This window comes from Apostichopus japonicus, chromosome 5, assembly GCF_037975245.1.
Source record: "Apostichopus japonicus isolate 1M-3 chromosome 5, ASM3797524v1, whole genome shotgun sequence".
Lineage (NCBI taxonomy): Eukaryota > Metazoa > Echinodermata > Holothuroidea > Aspidochirotida > Stichopodidae > Apostichopus > Apostichopus japonicus.
Window position 1 is genome coordinate 22313966 of NC_092565.1, and position 27270 is coordinate 22341235.

Consider the following 27270-nt stretch of genomic DNA (forward strand, 5'->3'; position numbering starts at 1 on the left):
CTGCTGAAAAACATGAGAAAAGGAACAAAGAGAAGGCTTGCACTGGTTATTAAAAGTATGATATATGTAATTAAAAGCCAATGGGTCTCATCAGGGTGTATGTATCATCAGGTAAAATTACAACATGGGTCACCACCAAGGGGGGGGGGGGTAAAGTTTGAGAAGCAGGGCTATCTATATATGGTAACTTTTTAAATACGTCAAATTTGGATAACTCTATAACGCATTAAAAATGAGAAGAAAACAGACAGAAATGACAGGTGTAAGCAGAGCTGCATGATAGAAATTGAACTTAATCCTTAAAAATGGCACCAAAAAGAGCACCACATACAGACAAACAGACACTACTACAGACTTTACTAACTAGCTCTTGTGCTAGGTTTATAAAGGTTGAATCACCGGTAGTTCCCCATAGACTTTTATCAACAGCATCCCCCCATCCCCGGCCCCCACCTCCACATCAAATTATCTGAGGTAATTAACATTTTAAGTAACATGAGGAATGTCAATCCTCGACCAACCCCTCGACCAACCCCTTGACCAACCGTCTTACTCCATCCCCTTAATTGTCATTTCATACATCGATACACCTTGTATTATTACTCTATAACTTCTATATCACTTTTCTAATTTCGCTTTTTTAAAACTTTTTCTCAAGAATTCGGAATATCGCATGTACTCAAATTCCATAGATCCCCTACCTCCGTGGGGCTCTGGTACATGGAATTTAGATATACTAGTTAACACTTCTTCAATACAGACAAAGTTACTCTTATACAAATATCCATTCAAATTGAGGAAGGGGAATGCTCTAGCAAGAAATGGGGTAACCGTGGCGACGACACCGAGATGGGCAAACATGTTACGCCTGCTGATGTATAACGGTTTATAGGTATAGGTGACTTTTCGACTTTTAGGTACTACTAAAATCTGAACAGCAAACTTGAGTGACAACTTTTAAAAGTGTTCTGCTTGCTGTTATGTCCGAGACAAGATTTTTTGAAATTTCTGGTCACCCTATGAGGGGCTAAAACCCATCTCAGAGAACTGGTTCTAACTGTTAGATACTGGTACTGCTTAAGAAGTCTTTCAACTTACTTACTGCATCTTTAAATGTCTGTGTCGAGGTTCAGAGAAAGCTAACCTCCTCGACTGGGTTCACTGCATGAATCCATCACTGCTGGATTCAGTCCTAACGATACTGTGAAGGCTTGAACTACCCGTCTCGTACCTGCTTCATGGAGGGTCTTCTGGATGGTTCCGATGCTGTGGGAGGAGGGGGAGGTCCCTTCTGGTGGAGCTCTCTGATGTAATCTACCCGTCTCGTACCTGCTTCATGGAGGGTCTTCTGGATGGTTCCGATGCTGTGGGAGGAGGGGGAGGTCCCTTCTGGTGGAGCTCTCTGATGTAATCTGCCATCATCTTGGATCGTTTGTCCGCCATACAGTCCAGGATCAGGTATCGTTTATCTTTCTCTAGATTCTTCTCGATGTCTCTGAGATGGACGTCGGACTCTTCTATCATATTCCTGGACCTGAGGGTGAGAAATGACGGGACCCATCACAGATAAAGTAGTGGTACCGCCCAAGGCCGTAGGTCATCCAGAAATTACTGATGCTGGGCACCATACGCTTAACCTCAAACTAATGATGGAAGTATCACTTCCATGAAATTCTATCATCTTCAGCTATTGATTTCAAGCACTTTACAGTCTTACCTGTGGATACCATTGATAAGTTATCAGTCATATAACATTAATTAAACATCTCACAAGTACACAATTGCATGAACCTTGACTGGTTTCTTCTATCTCATGAATTAATGGCCATGTCATGTTTATTGCTTTACAGAGCTCGGAGTTACTGCTCGTATAAACCTTTCTAGGTGTCAAGAGCGCATACTTACTTGTGTGTTATGATCTTTGTCTCTCTCAAGAGATCCCTGAAATCTTGTTTCGCTTTCTGATATTTCGCAGCAGAATACTGATTGAACTCTTCTTCCTGCAAAAGAGAAATAATTTAAAATAAACATTTAGTGGACATGAAATATCCCTACCATTAATATTAGTGATGTCAACAAAAAAACCTTAAAAAAAAAAACCTTGCATCATAGCCTTTGTTTAGGCATTTATATAGGTTTAATAAGACGTGTGTGACTAATGAGATCTTCCATCCAGAGTCTGTGAAGCATATGTAGAAAGGGGAGGAAGATATAACAGCCGTAGCATTTTCCTATTTTCATGTAGGGAGACTCATTCGCCTCGCTGAGCAGATTCTACTTCCATCACTAACTTAACTCCAATTTTCGGCTAACCAGAAAAAGCCAAAAACAAAAGATTTTTTCCTTTAATAATTAATATGAGTGCTTCTTCCTATCGCTCAACTATGTACAATCAACATATTTTTAGATTAATCATGAATGTTTTGAACCTAAAAATGTTATATGCTGTGTAGACATGGGTCAAGAAACATTTGTTATTAACGTGGTGAAAGTCTATAGCAAATTTTGCTTTCATATGCTTAACATTTTTCTGAGAGGTCTTTAATAAATATTTCACAAAGGTTTAAATTTTTGATTCGCAGTTAAAGATGCTTTAGACAAATGAGAGGTGATTTGCATGTACCTCAATTAATTATTCATTTAATGAAGCTGCTATTATCGTTTTGTTCCTTTCCGATACTACTAAAGGTTCACAGAAATGATCGACAGAGAGGTCGGCAGTCAAATTAACTTCCAAATTTGAATCTTTATGTAAAAGTTGTATTGATGCCTCTTAGATAATTAATGTTTGCTGGTTGGTAGATCATCCGTCAATTTGACAGAATGTATCATCAAATAGCCCCCCCCCCACCCCATTGTTAGATTCAAAGGTTGGTTAGGCCTTGCTAGGTACATCATGAGAGTGTTATAGGTTAGATACATGATTGCTAGTGTAGACTTGAGGGGTTAATGGTTGCTGGTTGGTAGGATCATCTGTCAATTTGACAGAATGTATCATTAAATAGCCCCCCCCGCCCCATTGTTAAATTCAAAGGTTGGTTAGGCCTAGCTAGGTACATCATGAGAGTGTTATAGGTTAGATACATGATTGCTAGTGTAGACTTGAGTGGTTAATGGTTGCTGGTTGGTAGGATCATCTGTCAATTTGACAGAATGTATCATTAAATAGCCCCCCCCCCGCCCCATTGTTAGATTCAAAGGTTGGTTAGGCCTTGCTAGGTACATCATGAGAGTGTTATAGGTTAGATACATGATTGCTAGTGTAGACTTGAGTGGTTAATGGTTGCTGGTTGGTAGGATCATCTGTCAATTTGACAGAATGTATCATTAAATAGCCCCCCCCCCCCATTGTTAGATTCAAAGGTTGGTTAGGCCTAGCTAGGTACATCATGAGAGTGTTATAGGTTAGATACATGATTGCTAGTGTAGACTTGAGTGATTAAGGTTTGCTGGTTGGTAGATCATCTGTCAATTTGACAGAATGTATCATTAAATAGCCCCCCCCCCCATTGTTAGATTCAAAGGTTGGTTAGGCCTAGCTAGGTCTTTCATGAGAGTGTTATAGGTTAGATACATGATTACTAGTGTAGACTTGAGTGGTTAATGGTTGCTGGTTGGTAGATCATCTGTCAATTTGACAGAGGAAAACTAGGTGATATGAATTGATCTGGAGATTAATAAGCCGGTACAAAATTGTCAATTTGATGGTTGTCACTTCTTAAAGACCAACAGATAAACAAGGTCTGCATAAAGAACCAGACATTCTCTTTGATGAGAGAGTAAAACGTGGATTTACAGCGATAAAAGTTAAAATTAAAAATTTCCATTTTAGTCCATTTTAGACAAGCTTACTACTCTTTCAAGTTTTCAATCATTTGTCTTGACATTTACAAGTTTCTGTTATATGTTGTATTCGAGGTCTTTTAATGTTGTTTTCAGGAGACATTAGGCTGCGCAAACCGCCAGCGATTGCTTACATAGTAGAGTATACATTAGTCTTACCCTCGGTCCAATGGTATACTTCAGGTATCTTGGGTCTTCTTTGATATACCTTCTCACCTCCTTCCAAGTTGAGGTCAGTTGGAACTGAACAAAAGAAAGGAAGGAAACAGTTACATTAATGTGACATCCTACATCAAACACTCGTAATGTATTCGCATACAACATCTCACCAGATACACTACAGCTACTTGTCACAGGAACATTCTAACTTGTTTTCCCTGACCAACTCCTTCACCCCAACCCCCCCACCCCATGCACATGCCACTGACTCAAACCTGCTCTAGGATAGCCATTTAGTGGGGACAATATCACATTTAAGTCTTATAACATGCTTTTTTTCACAGTTGGAAACCTTGCAGAATTTCATCCAAACTATTACTTTGCTTGTATCCAACAATTTCCCACTTTTGTTTGTGAAGTGGACAACTAAGCACTTTTCAAACGTGTCTTTTCAAGTTTCAATGAAACAATCATAGTATATAACCCCTTGCCTATTGTAATTTTATTTATATTATTCATTTATTGATAATTTGCGACAAAGTTTCCACAAGTATCCTTAATTTCCCACAAACCCGGTTCGGACTTAGCTTGCAGGACTGTTTTGTTGTCGGACTTACTTCTTTCGTTTCGTTCAGCAGGTCGTGGAACTTCTGTTTGATTTTCTGACTCAATGCCTCCAAATGCTGTTTAAAAACTCTCTCTTTCTCCTCGGTATCCAGCAGACCTGCCAACTGCCAGCGAGAATCCTTCTTCAGTTGTCTCTTGGTGGATTTCCAGACAGCCCCTGCATCTCGAACCTGCAACAATTAAACATCGTGAATCACTCAACAATTGGTTGATAAGTCAGCAGCCATTTGAAAAGAACATCCCCATATCTTAGTAAATATATAGTTGATTGAATGTAATTTATCTTGACACTGCGGATGTGGTTTGACGTATATTTCCAGAAATTTTGTTTAAAAATCAACTTCACCACCCACCGTCATATCCCTATAGAAGTTAAAGGTGCAACTGGACCATTCAAAGGGAAGTTAAGGTCCCTGACAAGGTAACCTGCAAATTTAATCTGCCAAAATCACTCTCAAGGATCTTAAACTGAAGATCAAAGTTTACAGATCTACAGACCCACATAATACGAAATCCATGGGAGAAAAACTTATTGGACTGAGAAATTTGAATCTCTTAAATGATTGGTGAAACAAATGGTTGCAACTACATAGAATCTGTTTAATAAACTGAACTGAGGTATATCAAATAAAGTTTGAATATAACATTGTTGGGTCTGGTTTCAAAGAACTTTGCCATCTAACTTAAAATGCAGATTTGAGTGCTGCCAATTTAAAGATTAAAATCTTTTCAATTATTGTGCAAAATTTTCTTAACAAAAAACTTACCAGGTCCGACAACAATGCCTTAAAGTGCTGCATGGCTTCCTCTTTTTTATACTGCCCTCTTTCTCTGTCCAGCGCCCTCATTTCCTCCTCTTTCATTTTTTGAACCACTTTTTCTCTCTCACGGATGCTGGCTTCCACTCTCTTCCGTTTTTCAGCATCAGCAGTCTACAAGATAGATCAAGGAAAGATGTCAAAATGCAATGGGTTTTTTTTTTTGTGGGGGGGGGGGAGGGGGGGGATTTCCAATAGCCATTCTTTACCCAGTAATCTATTCAAATAGATGCATAAATCATGGTCTTTCATCTTGGTTTGCTCCATACGTTATATTCAAGGAGACTGCGCAATACCCTGTGAATCTAATTTTATCTAACTTATTTATCGAAATACTATGCGAATAAGCCAAATTGCTAAACAGAGGCACGGGATGAATTATAACATATAGCCTCAATATTTTCATTGTAAATGACAAAAAAAAAAAATCATACACCTCAAACTGACTATGCAAGATGTAAACAGTTTCATTTTTATTTCAAAATGTCAACAGTACATCTATTCCCTATGAACATCTGTCACACCACATGCAGCATTCTGTGTCTACCGGCAATCAAGCCCAGCAGATGAACCGCTCGACACCAGCTGAACTTCAATTATTTCATTATTATTATTATTTTAATTATTTTACAAGAGCATATCATCAGCTGTAACAAGACACAATCAGCTGAGATAACCTTGCCACTCACCATGTTGATCTTTTCCATATATTCCTGAAACCAAACTTCCCTCTGACTGGAACTACCAACGGCTTTGTAGCGTGCGTCGCCTTTCAGCTGACCTTTGACACGACTCCATACGGTATCTTTGTCAAATTTGTCGGTGTTCTCCTCTAACAAGGCTAGGAAATCATTCTTAGCCTGGTATGAAGGAGAAGAAAAAACAAAAACTTTAGTTTACCAAAATATCTATCAAAATTATGAGCAAGATGGCATGTTTTTGTCAATCTCTTCTACAAGACAATGACGAGACCCAATTTTGGGACAGTTTAGCCTTTTTAATGATCCAGTGGAGCTGGGCAATATGTTTTTGTCAAGCTTCTGGTCCAGTCAAAGATAGCTAAAAGAACTAGTGGTTGCTATGAAAACATCTAAAATTTTGCCATCTCCAAACAAAAAAAAGTGAAGAGGCAGTTTATTAAACCTTACTATCTTGTCACACCCCTAAACTTTACAGGGGTTTTCCTGTGGCAACAAAAATTCTTGTTTGTAATTTCACCTCTAAATCTTTATGAATCCACTTTTGAATTATGTCGCTACATTACATCACATCCTGTGTGTAATTATTTTTGATGTCAACAAAAACATTTGTTTGCCTTTTCTATTTTGTTTCGGCTGACAGCCAATCAGAATTGGAGGTTGTTCAAAGAGAGAGCGAGAGAGACTCACTTTTGTTCTATGACTATAACTCAACACTATCATGACAAAAACACACGTACCAAAGAAGATAAAAAAAGAGGAAAAAAAGGAAGAATGACAAGCATGAGATATTTACAAATCATGAACATTACCTGACCAGGCATGCCACTCACTCTGCTAGTCGGTTAACAAACCTCCGGTTTCCTCAAATTACTTTTACGATTACAATTAACTGTTCTTCGAAACAGAGAGAGACCTATGTAAATTTCTGTTTGTCCGTGTCCTTTGTTCAGCAACTTAGCACGGTCAGAACACGACAAGACGAGAAACGACTCGTGTCGAGAAAAAAAAGGATACTTTTAAAGAAAAAAAAGTAAGGAAGAAGATGTAAGGGATAAGCCTGAAAGTCCTAAGACCCATCTTACCTCTGAATGCAAGCTTTCAAGAGCAGAAACATGATACGTTCCTCATCACAGAACACTTTGCCAGCATTCTCTAAGTTTTGCATATTCTTTACGCAAGAGAGAAAAAAAGTGTGAAATGGTGAGAGAGAGGTTTACACCATGCTGTCTAACGTACTCTTTTTTTATTTTCCCTGTAAGTCTACTGTGTGTGTCTGTCTGTTGGAAAAATGCACACAACCATAGTGATCGAGGAGCATCACGATCAAAGACACTGTCTAGAAAATTGACGGGAATTAAAAGAAAAAGATTCTGTCGATACCAATCTCTAGAGTATTTTAAGGCATCGGCAGTCCGAGTGATCCCGAAGAGGCAACGCTAGGGGCTTTGGTCTTTTGGTGCAATGTTTATCCTGGGAAGTAAAACTGGAGTTCCAAGACTTTTAATGGTCAGTAGTCAGAAATGATGTGAAGGCGTTTACTTAATGCTGGACCAGCAAAACATTTCTGGATTTGTCTTTTCTTTTGCTCGATAACCAAACCTAATTGCATCATTTCCATTTGACAAATCAAATGCCAAACAAATTTTACAAAACCTCTGTAGATTTATGAAATGTAAGCAAACATCACTTGCTAGATACTACTAAACTTCCAAACAATTGTAGGTTTATTTCTCCACTTTGGACTTACAGTAGGTATTTGGCTTTAACCAAGTAGGGGAAAGGAGATTACCAAAGATGATGAAATAGTATCGTCCATCCACTTCTTCCTCCCCCTCCCCCTCCCCCACCCCCCTTCAATTCCCTTTTCATTCTAGCCTGAATCCTGCAACAATTTGCCTCGGTTTTTCAGAATGGCAAACACTTCCACTCCATGTAACCTTTTCTCCTCAAATAACCAAAGTTTGCAACACAAACCCCCATATTTTGAGGATCAAAATTATTTCCATAACAAGAACAAAGATGAAACCACCATTTCAATCTCTTTAATCCATCTCTTTTCCCCAAAACTCTTTGCCTTTGTTTATTTGAAACAATTAATGAAATGGATAAGGATTGTAACCTAATTATGATCAGAAAAAAACAGTCTCAAACAAGACCTTCATAAACTACTTTTAAACATACAGGTACATTTTATGAACTTCAAAAGATATTTATAAATAAAATGAGAAAACAGCTCTCTCCACTCTCACAGGCCACTCAAACGGAGATTTTGTAATCAACTTTCGCGATTCATTATCTCTGCTTCAGACCTGCCCTGTGACTCGTTACCGTACAAAATCTATTTTACGAGTAACCCCTGTAACCTCTGTTTCACGATTATATGTTTTTAGGTAAAAAAAATTAGCCAAAATTACTTCACCCGAAACCTCCATATTTTGGGGATTATATTGTTCAAAATTCTTCTAACAGCAAATCTGAATATTTTTGGAGCATCCTGATTTCCAGGTGTGTATGTCGTCCCTGTCAGGGATTACAATTGCAATGAATATCACACTCGTGGAATTAATTTGTTTTCTTTTGTTTTTGTAGTTTATCTTTCGACGTCGTTATCGAGGTTATCTTGTCTCAGGGCAGATTTGAGAAGTGACCTTTCACTCTCGCTCCACTCACACCTCATTGGACACTAAGTCACGTACCTTCTCTGACTTGGCCATTGTGTCCTGTTTGGCCTGCTTGCGCACCTGCAGCATGAACTCGTTGAAGAGGGCCTCTCGTTCCCTCATCTTATCTATTCCCTTGAATCGCTGGTCCCTGCCGTGCTTCTGGGCAAACTCGCTGAATGTGGTTCTTTTCAAAGAAGGGACAGAGAAGAAAACACATGTATACACAAAGACACTGCTAAAAAGTCAAATCCATTAGCTACAATGTGCCAAACCCATATCAGCCATAACTATTTAGCCTGATATACTGAGTTGCACTGTTGGTAAAAGAAATATATTTTGAATGGTGACATGTAAAAATTACACAATCCAGGAGTTTTCGAACAATATCACAAAAAATCGAGTATCGGGATAGAGTACAGCACAACAATGTCACTGAAGTATTTATAAATTATCCCAACCCACCTCTCTAAAAAAACAAAAATAATATAATAATATTTATATTGATTGCTCTTAATACTCTATGTCAAACAAGCCTCATTCATATTGATTGGCTAAAATGAACAGAATTTAGAAAGAAAGAAAGGAAGAAAAAGAATGTTTTTAATGTGACAAGGAAGTAGATTAGTTTGTTCAATAATTGACATCATTATGTATCTTCTTGAATATTTCCAAGATGTCTGGGTTAACAAACAATCCTGAATTCGAGTCACTCATTCCTGAATTCGGTCCTGAGTTCGAGTCACTCCAAGATTAATGTATGTCATCCAGTTACAGAGTTGTTGACAATTAACAATTCATAATCATGGACGTTAAATATGAATTTAAGAGATTGACTTCGGTCAGCTTGCAGCTTTGATAAGCCAATGATGGCTTCTTTGCGAGTTCCTGCCTGCAGGAGAAACTAAAATACATACATACATACATAATTCTCAAGCTAAAACTGGAGACTTACTTTGGATTTAGATTCAACTCTGCCATCAGGGCCTTAAACTCCTCCTTATTCTGTTTGACTTTAGATGCCCTCTCTTTCCTCTCGTCCTCTGCACGGATCTTCACATAGCTCTCAAAGACCTGCTTCCTCTCCTTCGGTAAGAGGAGCAGGTAACGAGGATCAAACACTATCTTGTGCAACTCCTTCTCCCAGGTCGAAAAAGCCGAAACCTAAAACAAGGTAGATGAAGAACAGATTTACGTTACTTCTCTTTCTGCCAACAATTTCAATTTGTGTTAAAATTTGTCAAAGACTTCTAAATTCTGACCTGAAAAGGTACACTAGCACTTTTGCAGGGCTTGAAATGAGAAACAACATCAGTGACAGTTTACTTTGTGCTCGTATAGCAAGCTGCCAGTTTACCCATGTTCTCACACCCTCCTTCCACCCCTCCCCATTGCTCTTCCTTCCCCAAGTCAACAGCAACATAAAAACGAAATCAATCAGCCGATGCCAAAAACTGCACTGGAAGCTTCCCAAGTTAGCAACCCTTTCCACTAACTGTATCTGCTGCACTTGATACCCTCAACTTTGTTGTAACCTCACTTACAGACTGCCTCCAAGTTGACCCCCCTCCCCTCCTTTACAAACGTAGACTTACCCCTCTCTCCAGCAGCATGTCCTTAAACTGTTTCATTCTAATCTCCAGGGGTATCAGAGCCCTCTCTTTGGCTGCTTGTACCTCGGCAGCAATGGCAGCCGTCTTCTGCAGATCTTCATCTTCGTTCTTCTTCTGCGTCTTTTTCTTCTTCTTGACCTGTTTGTCATCCTCTTCCTTGACGACCTCCTCCGCTTCTCGCTTGACACCTGACGGAGGACGGAGACACATTTTGGAATCGTAATAATCTCTAGCAGAACAGGACACCGACCAAGACAGATTTAAAACAATGCCGGTCTGTCTTTGCTTCTTAAACATGTACAAACTAGGTACATTTCAAACCAGAGCCCTTAAACATGTACAAACTAGGTACATTTCAAACCAGAGCAGTTAAACATGTACAAACTAGGTACATTTCAAACCAGAGCCCTTAAACATGTACAAACTATGTACATTTCAAACCAGAGCCCTTAAACATGTACAAACTATGTACCTTTCAAACCAGAGCCCTTAAACATGTACAAACTATGTACATTTCAAACCAGAGCCCTTAAACATGTACAAACTATGTACATTTCAAACCAGAGCCCTTAAACATGTACAAACTATGTACCTTTCAAACCAGGGCCACTCTTTTTCTCACCCAAATCGCTAGTACATCGTCTTTGCACAAGACTTTTACCAGCGAGCCATAGAAACTGCCGTTCATACAGTCGGAAAACGGTCAGACGGCCGTCAGATCATGGTGTTTTTAAGAAAAGTGAGCGAGTACTAGTTTGTAAGCACAGTTTACTTAACATAATGGCACAGACGAGTAATCTTTTAGAAACATTCCTAGTTTGATCTTTGTTTGTGATTAGCGGAATGTAACAAAATGTGACAATATTGTAATAATCCAGTTCAACTTCTTGAAATACCAACTGATTCATTTTTTATGTATCAAATCTAGCAGGATGTTATCGGTTCATTAAACTGTCGTCGTCTATTTCAGCAACAATCATGTAGTTTTATCAAACTTGATAGAAAATGACAAATAAATGTAAAATGTTGCTGAAAATGTTAAAAATGTTGCTGAAAATATTATACCTTGTTGCTGTTGTTGAGACGGGTCTTCTTTCGTCCCCAATGGGGCTTCCTCTTGGAGCATACGATCAACATCCATCCTCCCCTCTAAGTCCTCTGGTTTCTCCCAGAGTGAGAGTTTACAGCTTGGGTTGTAGTAGAATACTCTACCATCACCTGTCCAGACCAAACACCTGCAAAGACAAATAAATAACGATAAAAATATAAATCATTGCCATCATTAGTTTTATTTATTCTAAAGAGACAGACACAATTTCACTATAATCCCAATTTGACAGTTGACCGGTGCGTCACTTATCATAACAGTCACGTGGATAAACTCCTCTAAGAAGGGGGGAAAATTAAAAAAACGACAGCAATATATTTCTCGCTGGGTATGAATAGAAATTTGTACTGATGTAAACCAAGTTCAGTTCTTACAAATCATTTATATGCTCGGTTTCTCACTCAAGAGAGACCAACTATAAACAAAACAACCTTCAGTTTGAAAGGGAAATAGTTTAAACAGAATGTATTTTTGCAAACTATTGTACACACAGTCAACCACTATGGCTAGAGGAGCTGTGCTGCTAAGCACTTATAGCCAGGAATGCCACTGAGCCGCAGATAACCAATGTGCCATGTAGACTGTCATAGTACCATTAAGAGGGCCATGGCGCCCTTTAAACTGCCATAGCACATTGAAGAACATCATATTGATCTATAGCATCCCATAGTGCCAATTAGACTGACACAGTGCCCATTAGACTGACACAGTGCCCTATACACTGTCATCCTGCCCTCTAGAAGGCCACAGTGCACTTACAACTGTCGTAGAGCCCTTTAATCTGCCATAGTATACCTGAGCCTGCCATAGCAGCTGCCATAGTGCCATTCCGACTGCCACAGCACCTCTTGAGTTCTATTCTACCCTTTCAGCCTTCTGACATGGCAGCTAAATATTGCTTTAAAGTCAAATCAACATTTAGTGTCATTAGGAAAATAAGGAGATCAGTCTATGCTACGATCCTTATATATGCCATGTCCTTATCAATCTGTACTGTGTTAATGGATTTACTTCAGGAGTACTACCTACCATGGAGTTCCTGGGACTGGTTTGGTAGCAATAGGACGAGCTCTTTCTGCTGCCTTCTCCTCTTCTGTTCTTGTGTCTTCAGCAGGTTTCTCTTCCTGGTATCAGAAAAGAATTATTAAAGTAGATTGAAGATCTGACTAACATGATGGCCACCTAACACAAGCTGAAGATGGAGTGGGGTTGTGAGAGAGGTGGAGGGACTTACTAACCACTGATGGTCACCTGACAAAAGCTGGAGATGGAGTGGGGGCTGTGAGAGAGGTGAAGGGACTTACTGACCACTGAAGGCCACCTGACACAAGCTGGAGATGGAGTGGGGTTTTGAGAGAGGTTGAGGGACTTACTAACCACTGATGGTCACCTGACACAAGCTGGAGATAGAGTGGGGTTGTGAGAGAGGTGGAGGGACTAACTTACCACTGATCATTTTAATTAAGACAATGGAACATTAAGCTGGTTAAGATATTGTGATCTATTTGGCACAGCAAGTTTGAGAATTATGATATTGGTTTTCACCCAAAACTAAGATTTTTCGAAGCCAAAACTATGACACATATTTTGAACATATTCTAATGTGTCATACTTTCACCATTTTTGCCAAACCGTTTGCCCTTCAAATACTCGTACCTTAACTTTCACTTCTTCTTTTTCTTCTTTGATTTTAATCGTTGACTTTGTCGATTCGTCTTCTTCCTGAGTCTTCTCCTCATTCGTCGTTATTTCTGGTTTCGTCTCTTCTTTAACGTCCGTCTCTACTTTCACCTCATCGACATTCTTCTCCTTTTTAATCTCCATCGCTTGTACTTCTTCATCCACTTCCATCCCGTCCTCTTCTCCTGGCGAAGAGGTTGTGACCTTTGACCCGGCATCCGTCGACTTTTTGGCACTTGCTAATCAAAAACAAGGACAGTTTAAGGACAGTTAAGCTACATAGTATTAGGTTTTTACAAAATTTTACACTTATTGACTTATTTTAGCCCAAAGGACTTTTTTTCAGCTATTGAGACATTGGAAATTTACCCCCATGTTAATATTTCCTAACTTCCAATGAACTCAAGAAAGCTACTGATATAAAGGAAATCTAACTTCAAACAACAATCAATAAAAGGCTAATAGCATTTCAGGCATATCACCCAGCTAGTGCAAGATTTATAAAGAGCAATAAAAACAATTTGACATTAGTGCCAACATTTAGTTTTTAATTAACCCTTAAACCACCAACACACTAAACTCCCATTGTAATAAAGCACTTTCCATTTGTACATCTAAATACCATAGATCTGTATATGGCCTTATTTTTGTACCCAAGAAATTTCCTCTCCCATTATACCTTTTCTTGAAACGTCACATGAAAATTATATTTTGGTGAAATTCAATTCCATACCTTTCTAAACATACAAAAATCCTTATCAACAAAACCAAAGAAGACTTCTTACACTTATGATCTATTACCCCATAGGTGTAAACCAAGACCTACATTAACCTGGTCCGATTTGGATAAAGGCGGTGGCATTTGAAGCAATGAGGCTTAACAATCGGGAGGTTCGGGGTTCGATACCCGGCTGGGTCATAGTAAGGTGGGTTTTTCATCCATGAGCAATCTGTGGTTTTCCCATCTGAAATGACTTTCTAAATTGAAAAATGTCCCAAATTTTAGCTAAAATGTTGAATTGGAAGTCACCCGACGTGTAAGTTGTAATCCATAAGCCCTTGCAGGATTTCCCCCACATTTCTGGTCGCTAAAGCGTCGTAAAAACAACTTTACCTTCGGCTTGTTTCTGGTTTACTTCCAGTTCTTTCGGCTTCTCCCAGGTCGACTGCATTGTCTTGCTGTTATAATAATAGGTCCTACCCTCTGGACTTTTGTATTCTGTCCAATCGCCTTTGCTGACAGTCTCCATGGGTGCTTGTTGTTTGGCATCACCTAGTAAAATCAAATCAATAAACCAATCAAATCAGTGAATTGACCAATAATTCATCAATCAATATACCAATCAATCCATCCAAACAGTCAATAAATTGATCGGTTGACGAATCACAATGAGAGCCATGCTGGTAGGTGCAACAGAGACACTTTAGGTACCATTACCAGGGAATGTGTTTTTTATTACGATTAGGTCGTACCATTTTTTTTTCGGGCAGGGTTTAATATTTGGAGAAAATGAATTACTTCACTCTTTTAACTCTTACTGATATCAATTTATCGAATATTGCTATGCAAAATTATTTCCGAATTGTTAAATGAGCCAATTTGAAAGAACAAGGAAGTTATCTTAATTATCCAGTCAATTTCATCGTCAATGTGTTCCTACACCTTTTTAGAACATACATCTTAGCATTTGAACAGAATATTGTACTTGTGTTAGTCTGGTGGAAAATGGGATACAGTTAAGTAATGTTTGTATTTAAAGAGTACGAAAAAGTTACATTGAAATCTTACCTGTGTTACTATCAACAGTAGCAGTGGCTTGTTGAATGCTGACTGGTGGTTGCTGGGTCATAGGACCAGCTGCATGGACTGGGTGCATGACAGGAGGGACACCACCGAGTGGAGGCATGAGAGGGTGCATCCCTGGGTGTGGCATACCTGCAGGAGGTTGGTGGGGCATACCTGGTACAGACATGACATAGAAAGAGTCTATTCCTGGGAAATATTTAAACCCGTGGCGATATTGTATTGTAAAATGCTGTGCAAAAATGGGTAAAATGTGATACTAATGCAAAGTTGTACAGCAGTGTTTTGTACTCAGGAACAGCATGTTATTTTATAAGAGACAAAAGGTCAGAGTCTTCGAAACTGCTATGCCAAATGTGAACACTAAATTATTCCCTACTTTCATCTAAAAAATTAAAAAAAGTGGTCATAATTATGTGAAAGCTTCATGTAAATAATAGGGCATCCATTGCTACACAATGTGTTAGTGGAAAATCTAATCTTTGCTACAGCCACAAGATGGATACAGGACATGCAGCATCACTTTTGAGAATTTCTGCCAAATTTGAACTTACAAGACGTAAAGTCAAATTAACGATACCGATTTCCCCACAGAAGATTATTACAGGAAAAAATATGTACTGGAATGAAGAAGCAAAGAGGCTAATCAGATTCTTCAGAAAGCTGTTTGAAAGCATGTTGAAGGGGTGCACCACCCCACCCCCCCTTCCACGTACTCCGAGAGAAATGTACAAAATATGAAACCAAAACAAATCAATACTAACAGACATGAACATAAAAATATAGGTTAACTACTCACCTGGCATGGAAAATGGTGGAGGGCCTCCAAATCCTTGTACTGGGGGTAACCCTGGGGGAACTGGCATTCTCGGATGCATCATAGGACCCATGAACCGTGCATGGGGAGGCATTCCCCCGCCTGGCGGCATCATGCCTGGAGGGTGGAGCCCCATCAGTGGACGGTGCATCATCGGTGGGGCATTGCCAAGAGCGCCAGCGGGAGGCATACCTCCAAGTCCTGGAGGATGTAAATTAGGAGGTCTTTGGCCCATTCCCATGGGGGGCATTGAATTGAGGATGGGAGGAGGACCAGAAGTGACGGTAGACGGCTGAGTCTGACCCACAGCAGATGATTGCAATGGAGCAGCTATGGATGTTGACAATTTCGTCTGTCCTTGGGTCGATGATGAGGGAGGGTCCGAGCCACCGACGGCCGGTGTGGGAAGAACGTTTCCCCCGGCTGTCGAAGCATGGGATACCCCTAGAGAAGTGGCAAGAGGAGGGGTAACGGCCATCGGATCAGGTTGAGATGTGGGGGTAGATTCATCTTGCTGTACCTCCTCCTGCACCGGGACTTGCTGCTGCTGCTGCTGTTGCTGAGGTTGTTGGGAGGATGGAGTTACAGCAGAGACAGGCTCTTGAGATACTTCGACATCTTGGACTGAGGATTGCATTTGTTCCATTCCTGCTAGAAATGACGAGAAAAGAAGAAAAGACACAAATTAAATTGAGTAAATACATTATAAAGTTCCCGGCACTCTACATTATAAAGGGCCTGGCACTCTACATTATAAAGGGCCTGGCACTCTGACACAGGTTGGATCTTCTACATAGGCAGTTTGTTTTACATTAATGTGAGCAAATAACATATGGAGCAATGAAAGAAGAAACAATGAAATTCATTATAGTACATTGGATTCATCCTCTACTACAAGATACAATGATTTTAATTTCACAATTTTATTTGGTGGAAAAGGAAGAGGCATGAAGATTTATGTTCATAAGAATACATGATGATTACTTAACTTCTAGGTATTCCTACACACAATAGTACATAAGAATACATAATGATTCTTGAACTTCAAGGTATTCCTACACACAATCATACATAAGAATACATGTTGATTCTTTAACTTCAAGGTATTCCTACACACAATGGTACTTGATACCCACCATTTTGAGCTGGACGTATTCGTTCGTCGATATCGTGAGCAGCAGCGTTGACCAATGCAGCATTGGCTGCAGTCGAATCCTCCTGTTGATCTTGGGAGGTATTTGTGGTGTCAGAATTTGTTGTGGTGGCAGTTGTGGTGCTACCAGTGGTGGTCGCCTGAACTCCGGCGGCTGCAGCTAACTTTTGTAGATCCTCCTGCTTAATGACTGGAGCATCCTCTGGTCTGGTCCAACGGGACTCCCTGGTCCTAGCGTGATAGTAGTACGACTGCACGTCCAAACAACAACCACAAAACGGTGAATTTTACAAGTTGGATTCAGACTTAGTATAAATTATACTGAAATCACTTTATTTTAAAATGTTAAAGATTAAATTTACTGCAATATTGAATATTTCACCAGTATTACAGCAATTGAAAAATATTGACTTTGAAGTCTTTGAAACAACTTTCTAGCAAAAGGTAATTTCACCAACCTTTCCATTTCCACTGGCATTTTCCACCCAGAATTCCTTCTTTGGGTCCATGGCTATGGCAAGAATAGCAGGATCAATCTGAAAGAGAGCTTGATTTGGAGGGGTAACAGCCGGTGCAGCGGCAGGAGGCATGGTCATACTAGGAGCAGTAGACACTGCTGGTGGTATTGGCATCTGAGGCATACCGCCCGCCATGTTCGGTGGCGGAAAGAATGGGGTCATTGGAGGCATGCCTGCCATTCCTGGTGCAGCCTAATGATGAGAAATTAGGAGAAATTAGACTTATAACTAAGCAATCAAATTTTGTGTAGCAGTTTTGAAGGATTTGAAACTGTCTCATATCATGTATTAGTTGGTTCCTGTGAATTACACATCTGTGCATTTGTATAGCATTTGTATGCTTTGTTATGCTATTTTGGATAAATTACAGTACTATTTCAGCGTGTCATTTCTTTTTGTTTTGCACCATGACAATTGAAAACAAATACTAAGGAACAGGTCTTCATTTTGTTCTAACACAGCCATTTGGTTCTTTGCTACTCGATTGTGCCATTTGAACACCTCAAATTTTGAGAAGTAGTGGATTTGTACTTCTACTGTAGGTGATTACATGCTACTGGAATGTTTTAAATATTTTATAATATTTTATTAAATATATTATATTTTAAATATTAAATGGAAGAGATCATCTAGGCTAGCAAAAGAGGATACCAGTTTTCTAATGGAACATTTAGTTCACCCTTTGTGAAATAATAAAACATAACTTTCAACTTATATAATGAAATTCTAGAAAATACAAAAGACTGCTCACTTTCATAGGGCTCAGAATTTTTGCTTACCTGTCCAGGAGGGAGGAATGAAGGCATTCCAGGTTGAGCTCCCGGGGGCCTATCACTTGTCTGCTGTGGATATCGAGCCGGATAATTGGGAGGTCTCATCCCTGGTGGCCCCCTCCCCCTTGGACCTCTAGGAGGAGGTGGTCCTCTGTAACGACCACTGAGCCTCATATCTGATTAATACAATGGTCTGCAGCTAAAGAGATAAAGAAAAGAAATTAATTTTTTACTTACAATTTGAAACTGAGTATAGTATGTGTGTTCAACACATATGACTGTACTGTGAATACAAAGAGGTGGAAGGTGCACATTAGTGTCAGCAGCACATAAATGATTTAAAATGGTTTATTGGTTAGTACAGCTATATTTTTGAAGATGTACGACTTAATAAACTGCTAACCTAATGGGCGCATGCAAAGAGAATTCACGAATTGATCTAAATTAACCCAAGAATCAAGTTTCTTATTTCCTTGGTTGGATTGTTCCATATATTAACCAGAGGTATTTACAGCAATGAAGTATTAATATAAAAATCCAACTTGGGAATTAAGACATCCTGAGCCCATACTAAGATACTTCAATGTTCAATTTCCCTCTACACCGAGGTATTCTCTCTTATCATTTCTGTAAGCAGCAATGAACAGACTGTAGTTGCATGCGAAAGCACACATGACCTTATCATTTGCACAGTGGATCAAACAAAGTAGTTAATACTAATACGATAAGAAATATGCCTTTAGTCTACATAACACCGTGATATGCCTGACTGTAAAGTAGGTTTTGCATGGGGAATGAGGGTCAAATATTTCTTCAAAGTTAACTGTGTTCTTTTTCTCAGTACCTGCTGTTCATCAGCTATATCGGGATGTTAGTAAAAGAGAATTTGCGTGTAGTAAGACTCACTGCTTGTATGGTACACTTATGTTATAGGGAATATCACATTGTACATGCATTTATGCATCCTTGTCTTAATTTTCTTATGCATATGTCCATCGCTTCCTTTTCACTTCCTTTCAGATTTGGGTGGGGCTTAGTATTTATTAACTAACCTTGAGGCTTGAGCCTAGGTTAATATGTCATATCAAGCTTTTTGGTGGTTACTGGCTGCCCTGGCTTGGGTCATTGTGAGTACTACTACGATTAGGGTTGGGCGATATATCGAAAATTATTATTATCGCGATAATTTTTTTTCAAGACGATATTTTTTGAGGATTGAACAAATGACGATAATTTCTTGTGAAAAAAATTTGAAATAGATGTAGAAAAAAAAAATTCTCCGTTTTATGTGTAAATGTTATTCTAGCATTCCATGGTTAAGAAAGTTGAAAAGAAATATTTTATCAACTTCATTTACTGACTTTTGAACTTCGTAAAAACCCGTTCTTTACAACATTGACTGTATAGAGAACAAAACTCTGAAAATCAGTAGAAAAATTACCAATTGTGTACGAAAAGTAAGTTGGTACACCTTTCTAATTTTACGAAAGATCGAGCAAAATACTTTCGAAAAATTCACGCGAAACTGGCATATCGTGCTAAATGCAACAAGTGTCATGTAAACAAGGCTCTAGTACACCCATTTATGAATAAACCAGAAGACCACATCTGGTGTAAAGCGGGGGAAAGAAAGTATTTTCTAGAATTTCCACACAAAAAAAATAATAATAATATCCTACCATAGTTAAGTTTATAGTAAATAGCCTAACCACTTCGTCGGTTACGGATCTCACGTAACAACAAAAACACAACTAATTGTATTTTGCGAAGTTGACGATTTCTACAAGGACATGGAAACAATATTTAGCATTAAGTTAATCACGCCTGGTGGCCTAAAACATGGAATTACAAGGTTTACTTTCATAAAGATGGCCATACTGTAGCTACTGGGGCCTTGATATCGTGCTATGTCTGTATGGTATAGACTGTGCCTCGTGTATCATGGGGAATAGATTGTTTTGTTCATACGGAGGAGTCGGTTGGCTTGAGGTGTGTTTTACTTACCTTAATGTTACGGGGATATTTACCTACTTTCCTTGAACGTCTAAGATAATATTTCGCATAACTTTACGGATCCTTTACTGACTGACCTAATTAATTCTAGAGTGGAGCCAAAGAATTTTACTCCATGAAAAGTTTTTTGGAAACATGCCAAAAATGTTAACAAACAGGTGTTAGACAGGGGGGTTGTTTTGCAAGGTACCTGAGAAAATTTGAAGCACATTGTAGCCTACCGTGATATTTAAGTACGGTTAAACACTGCAGTTGTAAACTGATTGTTAGGCAGTCTAGAAACGGGGCTTTGCCGAACGTATTTTGTTTCATAATATCGACAGTTTTGTAAGTTAAACTTTATAAAGATTGTAAGACATATTAATTCTCTTTTCATTTTATCACATAATATAGCTACTCTAACTTGTCATTTTAAAATTTTCATCAGTTTCGTGACAATTTAAATTCATAAAGTTAGTCAGTATTTTGAATCCTCAATTGCGAATTTTTTTATCGCCAGACACGCAAAAATACTTAACTTTTCCGGGGGCCTTCGCCCCTGGACCCCCACAAGGGGTTCCACCCCTTGAACCCAACGGGGCTCTAAGGCGGGCCTTGAACCCCACGCCATTATGCTCGGTGTGTTTGCTGCGCGAAAACACCGGTGGGAAATCGGCATTTGTTTTTAGTGTGTTCGCGAACACACTAAAAACGGGTACCGTTGTTTACCGCACACGTTACTTTCCGCTGAAACAAAACGGTGTTTTCCGCAAACAAATTTGTCAGCGGAAAACAACGTTTTTTTCAGCGGAAAGTAACGTTTTTTTTCTTGAAGGGATAGAATAACTTGCTGAATTGATTAGGCACATGGAATGATTTAGGAAGGTGGAGAAGATTGGTAACTGTAACAGGATAAATCGGCCATGATTTTAGATGTAACTCGTAAGAAAGGTGGTGCAAAATGCGTGTTCGACTATTAAAACAGCCCTTACTTATACAGCCATTTCCAGCGAAAATCAAAGATACCGCCTTTTACAACTTTTTTTTTTTAAACTATCATTACGCGGACCGCAGTTTTAATACTTTATTAGATAGTCAATCCTTCATAACGCGGGTGTCCCTTTGCCCTTTTATCGGCCGACCACCACATACTTCTTTAATAATCCCTAATTACACACCCCCAAGCCTCCTCTGTATTATAAGCAGCTTAACTTTTCTGACATGAACTCAGTCTAACCATCCTTTATCGACGTTCTTTGATACTTTCTCATGTTATTTTAATCATCCTGCCTGAATTTGGTATCCTAAAATATGCGAAATTATAGTATACAGGAAGGTGAAAAAAAGGTGTTTTCCGCAGAAGAATTTTTTCAGCGGAAAGTAATCAGCGGAAAGTAACGTATGCGGAAAACAACTGAAACCACTAAAAACAACAAGAAAAAATTATCGTAATTATCGAAATATCGCGATAATTTTTGAACTATTTATCGTGACATTAAAAAGCAAATATCGCCCAACCCTAACTACGATACTAGGCAGGTCTTAACAACAAGCATAGCGTAGCCATGTGCATATACTGTACAGTTGTATATGCTACTGCTAAAACTAAACGTAGGCTAGGTTATAATTACAACGCTGTGTACAATACAAATAGAGGTTCTACTGTATTAGGCCTAATGTCTACTGTGTTAGGCCAAGGTGTTAAGTGTTAAGGTTGTGATAGACTAAAGAGAAATCATTGCAGTTTGCTCGCGAATTTCTACTCATTTTGGATGCAAAATATCAAGCAATGTTTGATGATTGCAAAATTGGAGCACTTAAAACGAACAGTCAAGCTTACACACTGTTTACCTGGGAAAGGAAGATTCAGGATCAGTGTTCCCACGCCAAGTTGTTAACTTTTTAGCCGATTGCTGTAACCAGTTAGCTATAAGAAGTAATGATCGTTGAGCTAAAGAAAATGTTGAAAACTTAAATAGCAGTGATGACATTCACTTTAACTTCCATTTAATATCCTCAGAGTTTTTTCGTTTTGCTCAAAGAGTAAAAAAATGTGATATATCACGGGTTTTGCTAAAGTATATAAATTTTGGAAAGGGCCCTGGTATCGGCAATGTTGAACACACAGAACTAAAATAGGCCACGCCATACCGTTTTGAAGCTAGCAGTCACTAACAGCAGACGATAACAGACAATCTTCACTTGCAAGCAACGCAAAGTTAACTTTTTATCAGAGTGAGGCACGCGGTTTGGGGCGAGTCTTCCAATGTTAAGCCTCATAAAAAATACCTTTATGAGAAAAAGGTGATAAATCGAGTAATGGCGCTATTTGAAAGCCCTTAATACTTGTACTAAAGTTAAGTTGAATATTTTTCTTTCAATTATCAATTTTCAGTGTCAAAGCTAGATTTACCAAGAAATGACCATAAACAAAGTGATCCAATCTGACTAGTGTGGGGAAAAGCACAAGGTAATCAGTAAATTCGACATAACTACCAACAAGGGAATTTTTTTAATAGTTTTTACAGATTATAAATAAAGTTATGGTGTGATTTGAGATTCTGAAGTACCGTACACCACAGCAAAAGGTGATTATCATCATTAATAATTACTTCAAATCGTGAAATACAATATAATATTTTACTGAAAGAAATATCGTGGTAACGAAACCAAACAACCAAAACGACTGGTCCAATTACAAGTATATATGGTCGCCGCTCGGCTTCTCGGCCCTTTGGCTAACATCATGTGTAGTAGCATATCTAAATGATTGTTATATTAAACGAAATATTCATTTCTTTTTTTTAATGCTTCATTAAACTGTACACGGCAAATTACTTCTTCATAATTCCATAATTATTGTTATGGTATTTGGCACAACCGGCACATGACGTACGATTGAGGGCTTCGCTTTATTCTTTTCAAAAGAATCTCAATTCTTTTCTTATAATCAGCTATCATTTCTAAGTTCTAGATGATCAATTTAACTGCTCCCTTCTCTGCGGACAAGTTCCTTTTTCCCTTGAAATTATCTTTCGTTTTTTTCCCTACCGTCACTAGCTCTTGATGAACAGTAAGTTGTTTTTGATAGTAACTTTGTACTTGATATATTCTTTACCAAGAAACTTGAAGATTTGCTAACGGCGCTACTCCTATTGTTTTGAGGAACCGTCACACTTCTTAATTTGCTTCTTTCATTTGTATGTCTGCACGTCTTTAATTTTCTTTTCTTTTATTGTTTGATTTTAACTACAATTCTATTTGTCTTTGTAACTGTTTATACCTCAATTGGCTAACCGAGTCACCCTCAATAAAATAAATAAATAAAAATAAATTTGCATAACAACTCCCTGGTTATAGTGTCCTTTTCGTTATTGTTGTTTAGTGGCTGCTGCGATATTCTGCTATCATGGCTGCTAGCTTCCGACAGGCCCACGCCAATAGCCATGTGCTACACAGACCTATGCATACACCATTCGTACAGTGACATGTAACCTAACGTTTCACCATCACACTCACAGGTTGCAACAAGTGCAGACTAAAAACAAACTTTAAAATGACGAAAACTGAAGACCAATCTATGGAAGTGGAAGAACCCACAACGAGTTATGAAGAATTAGTGAGCCGTGTTTCACCAATAGCTAACCCATTGGCTAGCCGAAAACTTACGAAGAAGCTGTACAAAACAATAAAGAAAGGTGATACTGAGTGGTACTCGGCCTAAATACTAGCCTATGTAGCCTAACTTGACTAGTAATAGGCCAGCCTAACTTGACTAGTAATAGGTAGTATAGGCCAGGACCATAGACCGAATGTATTTACCTGGTGTGTGAAATCTTCAGTTTTTTCTTGTCGGAAATCTCCATGTTTATCCCTTTAGGATCAGCATTAATTTGTTACACACAAGTAACAAAACAATTACAATAACTGTAGCCTGTCTAGTACTAGTGACATGATGTACCACTGAACTATTGGACCAGAATATAAGGACTGACTTGTGAGACCACTGCTGTCTCTGGTACAGGCTCTGGCACCCCCAATGTAACTTATGCAAGTCAATTGTATAGGTCTAGGTTAAGATTAGACCTTATGGGATATTGGCTATTAATATCTATGTTTGCACATGGTCCAAGCCAACTCTGCAAATTACATGTGCAAACTAACCAGATCAAGTTGCCACAAAATGGGAGAAGTAGATGCAGTGTTATGTGTTATCATTTAAGCAAGAAGGTTTGGCAGATTTCCAAGGAAGTGAAACAGGATCGGATGAGATATGTAGCCAATCTGGCAATGGTAAATTCACAATGGTTGTTGCATGAACTAGTTAATAACAGTTCTTAAGCCTCAGCATATCAACCCTACCTTCATCTTCTCCTTTCCTCTGATTTCTAACTGAAATATTTTGTCTGGTTTTTTCTTCTTGTAGCACACAAGGCAAAAAATCTGAGAAGAGGAGTCATAGATGTCCAAAAGTTCATTCGAAAAGGAGAGAGTGGGTGAGTACTCATTAGCATAAATCTTAGCTGCAAACAGTTGCAAGTTGCATATGCTGAGTTCAATGTGACAGGTAGCATGAGGATTACATTTGAATCACTGAAATTATAAACTGTCAAATTAAAACAATAGTTCAGTTGCTGTTTGCCACAACCAGCACTTGAGTTCCATCAGGAGAGGAGGATTGTAGTCATTTGAAGTTATGTAATGACCCCAAATTAGCCAGGACATTGAAAAATTAGAACCAGCATTCAACTTGTCCTGGCTATCAGGGAGTACTTTAGCTTTTTTTGAGACTCAGAACTTTTTCTCTCATGAAATACTACATGGTTCCTGTGTACAAAAATTACTATTCATCTTTGCATTTGTATATCAATATGACCATTATCATAACATTTTGCGATGTGGTACTGGATAAATTATTCGCTGGATATTCTTGATTCTTGACGGACTTGGTCAATGAAAGTCCCTTGTTAAACCCTCCCAACTTCAGCACAAAACAGATACAAAATGTCCCCGATTCTGCATTTTGCTTTTTTATGTATGTTGTCAAGTCTGATTTGGGTCAGTTTTGAGGTCAGAGGATCAAGTTGCATTTTGTTAACACTAATTCCCTTTAACTCATGTATATGATGTCTTTTTACACTCCAGATTTGTGGTTTTCGCTGGTGATGTAACTCCGATTGAAGTTATGTGCCACCTGCCTGCTGTTTGTGAGGAGAAAGACATTCCATATTGCTACGTGCCCTCAAAGGAAGTAAGTCTACGTTGAATTGCAATAAAGATTGAAATTCATTTTTTCTTCCAGCTTCTTTGCTTATAAATGTTATAATGTGTCAATTTGAAATGTACTGAGTGTCTAATTACTGCTGACCGGATGCCCCTTCCACCCCTCTCTCTTTCTAATAACTGGTCTGATGCCCCATCTACCCCTCTCTCCTTTTGCTTTTGGTAATTTCTTCTTTTGCCAAAATTATTAAATATTTAATATAAATGATGTGTAAATTCAAAATATAAACCTATCAAGACTTTGGAAACTCATACAGACTCTTTACAAGGTGTGCTAAAACCAGCATTCCGAAGTCATCTTAGTAATAAAATGTTTTTTCCCAAAAAAAATTCATAGAAGTATACCACTAAAAATTATAGAATTCCTATGCAAAGTTATATAATTAATACATTCTGTATCCCACCCTTAGTTTTTCCTATCTTTATGGCAAGGAAAACAGAGAAAACTTACAGACAAAAAATTGGAAAGGCTTTGCTTTATATATATGTAAACGTTAAATTATTCCCTGGTCTCTTTCAGGAGCTTGGTACAGCACTCGATGTGAAAAGGACAGTCTGTTGCGTACTTGTGAAAGAAAGTGACGACTACAAGGAACACTATGATGAATGTTTTAAACAACTCAAGAGCCTTCCACCACCCATCTGATCGGCGAGCCATCAAGACCCTACCACCACCCCCATCTGATCAGCGAGCCATTAAGAACCTTCCACCCCCTATCTGATCAGCGAGCCAACTACCAAGTCAGAACTTTACATATCAAAGGGAAACCAAATCAGTTACCATTATAATAGTTAAGAGGTGGTTCTTTGAAAAGATTTCTCTACCAGCTGGGGGAAAAAATATTGAGGAGAAAAATGGATCCATTTTTGTGGGTTTTTTCTTTTTAATGTCACTTAGAGGAAATTTTGACGTGTTGGCGTTCAAATGATAAGTTTTGGTTGTAGAAGTTTGAAGGTATTCAAGGAAATGAATAAAATGTGACATATTTCCTTATCTTCTCAATTGACCATCTAGGATCCACCACAAGAGACTTGTTTTGCATAGCTACACTATTGGTCGTGCAAATGCCAGTAATTAAATCTTAAGACAGTTGGATTTTTATTCTTATCTTTGTGTACATCAGCCTTTTACACTTCTCCAGTCTCGGATCCAGGATTTCTCGGAAGGCAGGACTCAAGGAAGACGAGCATTACTATATACTAAACACAATACCGAAATAGCAGTGGCCTAAAAACAGCAAAACACAGCAAAAAGAAAATAGATTCTAATAAAGTCTACTTGCCTTTTGAGAAAGTTACTTCAGACAAAAGGTTCTCTATAAAGCTGACATGGCCAGGATTGACTACATACGTTTCTGTCTTAGAAAGATCTAGAATAAATTATATACTGAATAGTGGTCACTATTTGAAATGGTTTTGCGAGAAGTCCTTATAATGTTTATTTTATCAGATATCTTGAGTAGACTCCGATGATATTTGGATTTCTGTCATGTTTATTTATGTATCATTTCCTTCGTTGACAAACCAGTCAGCCATGTTCAACCTGACCTGTGGAGAATTGAAAAGAAAGAATGTAGTATATCTCAAGAAAAGTATAAATAAATGAATGACTTTTGCAAAACATTTGAATTTGAATTTCTTCTCTCATACTCAACTCTTTTAAGTCTGAATTTGAACTTTTCCATGTTTTATCCCCACCCCCCCCTCCCTTTTCGTGCACT

At 38.5% G+C, this 27270-nt stretch overlaps 2 protein-coding genes across 5 annotated transcripts; one reads left to right on the forward strand and one right to left on the reverse strand.

Moving 5' to 3' along the window:
- Positions 1-4: 4 nt before the first annotated feature.
- LOC139968048 (transcription elongation regulator 1-like) lies at positions 5-22377 on the reverse strand. Of its 4 annotated transcripts, XM_071972359.1 has the most exons (20): positions 22118-22376; positions 18281-18473; positions 17442-17693; positions 16967-17234; positions 15813-16481; positions 14999-15169; positions 14324-14482; positions 13186-13448; positions 12559-12653; positions 11487-11656; positions 10404-10609; positions 9764-9972; positions 8845-8995; positions 6137-6307; positions 5397-5561; positions 4620-4799; positions 4003-4086; positions 1906-2000; positions 1330-1534; positions 5-1231 (listed from the first exon to the last, which is right to left on the reverse strand). In XM_071972359.1, exons 2-20 carry the CDS (start codon positions 18446-18448, stop codon positions 1217-1219), a joined length of 3696 nt encoding a protein of 1231 aa, XP_071828460.1. In that variant the 5' UTR covers positions 18449-18473; positions 22118-22376; the 3' UTR covers positions 5-1216. The 4 variants fall into 4 exon arrangements, with proteins under 4 accessions (XP_071828460.1, XP_071828461.1, XP_071828462.1 ...); XM_071972360.1 differs by having other exon boundaries at positions 5-1534; positions 22107-22377; XM_071972361.1 differs by having other exon boundaries at positions 5-1534; positions 15813-16478.
- A 1352-nt stretch (positions 22378-23729) lies between these two features.
- On the forward strand, positions 23730-27172 carry LOC139968044 (H/ACA ribonucleoprotein complex subunit 2-like protein). The gene is made up of 4 exons (XM_071972348.1): positions 23730-23964; positions 24693-24762; positions 25412-25517; positions 26070-27172. The coding sequence occupies exons 1-4, from the start codon at positions 23823-23825 to the stop codon at positions 26193-26195; spliced, it is 444 nt and encodes a 147-aa protein (XP_071828449.1). The 5' UTR covers positions 23730-23822; the 3' UTR covers positions 26196-27172.
- The last annotated feature ends 98 nt before the right edge of the window (positions 27173-27270 follow it).

Bases quoted from the DNA above. Each gene is read 5' to 3' on its own strand.
- LOC139968048 (XM_071972360.1), bottom strand. From the start codon at position 18,448: ATGAGGCTCAGTGGTCGTTACAGAGGACCACCTCCTCCTAGAGGTCCA. The intron at 16,482-16,966 runs GTGGGTATCAAG...CGTCATTTCTAG, and splicing joins AATACGTCCAGCTCAAAATG to CAGGAATGGAACAAATGCAA. The intron at 11,657-12,558 runs GTAGGTAGTACT...TTGTCTTTGCAG, and splicing joins CCAGTCCCAGGAACTCCATG to GTGTTTGGTCTGGACAGGTG.
- LOC139968044 (XM_071972348.1), top strand. From the start codon at position 23,823: ATGACGAAAACTGAAGACCAATCTATGGAAGTGGAAGAACCCACAACG. The intron at 23,965-24,692 runs GTGATACTGAGT...TTCTTCTTGTAG, and splicing joins GTACAAAACAATAAAGAAAG to CACACAAGGCAAAAAATCTG. The intron at 25,518-26,069 runs GTAAGTCTACGT...GGTCTCTTTCAG, and splicing joins GCTACGTGCCCTCAAAGGAA to GAGCTTGGTACAGCACTCGA.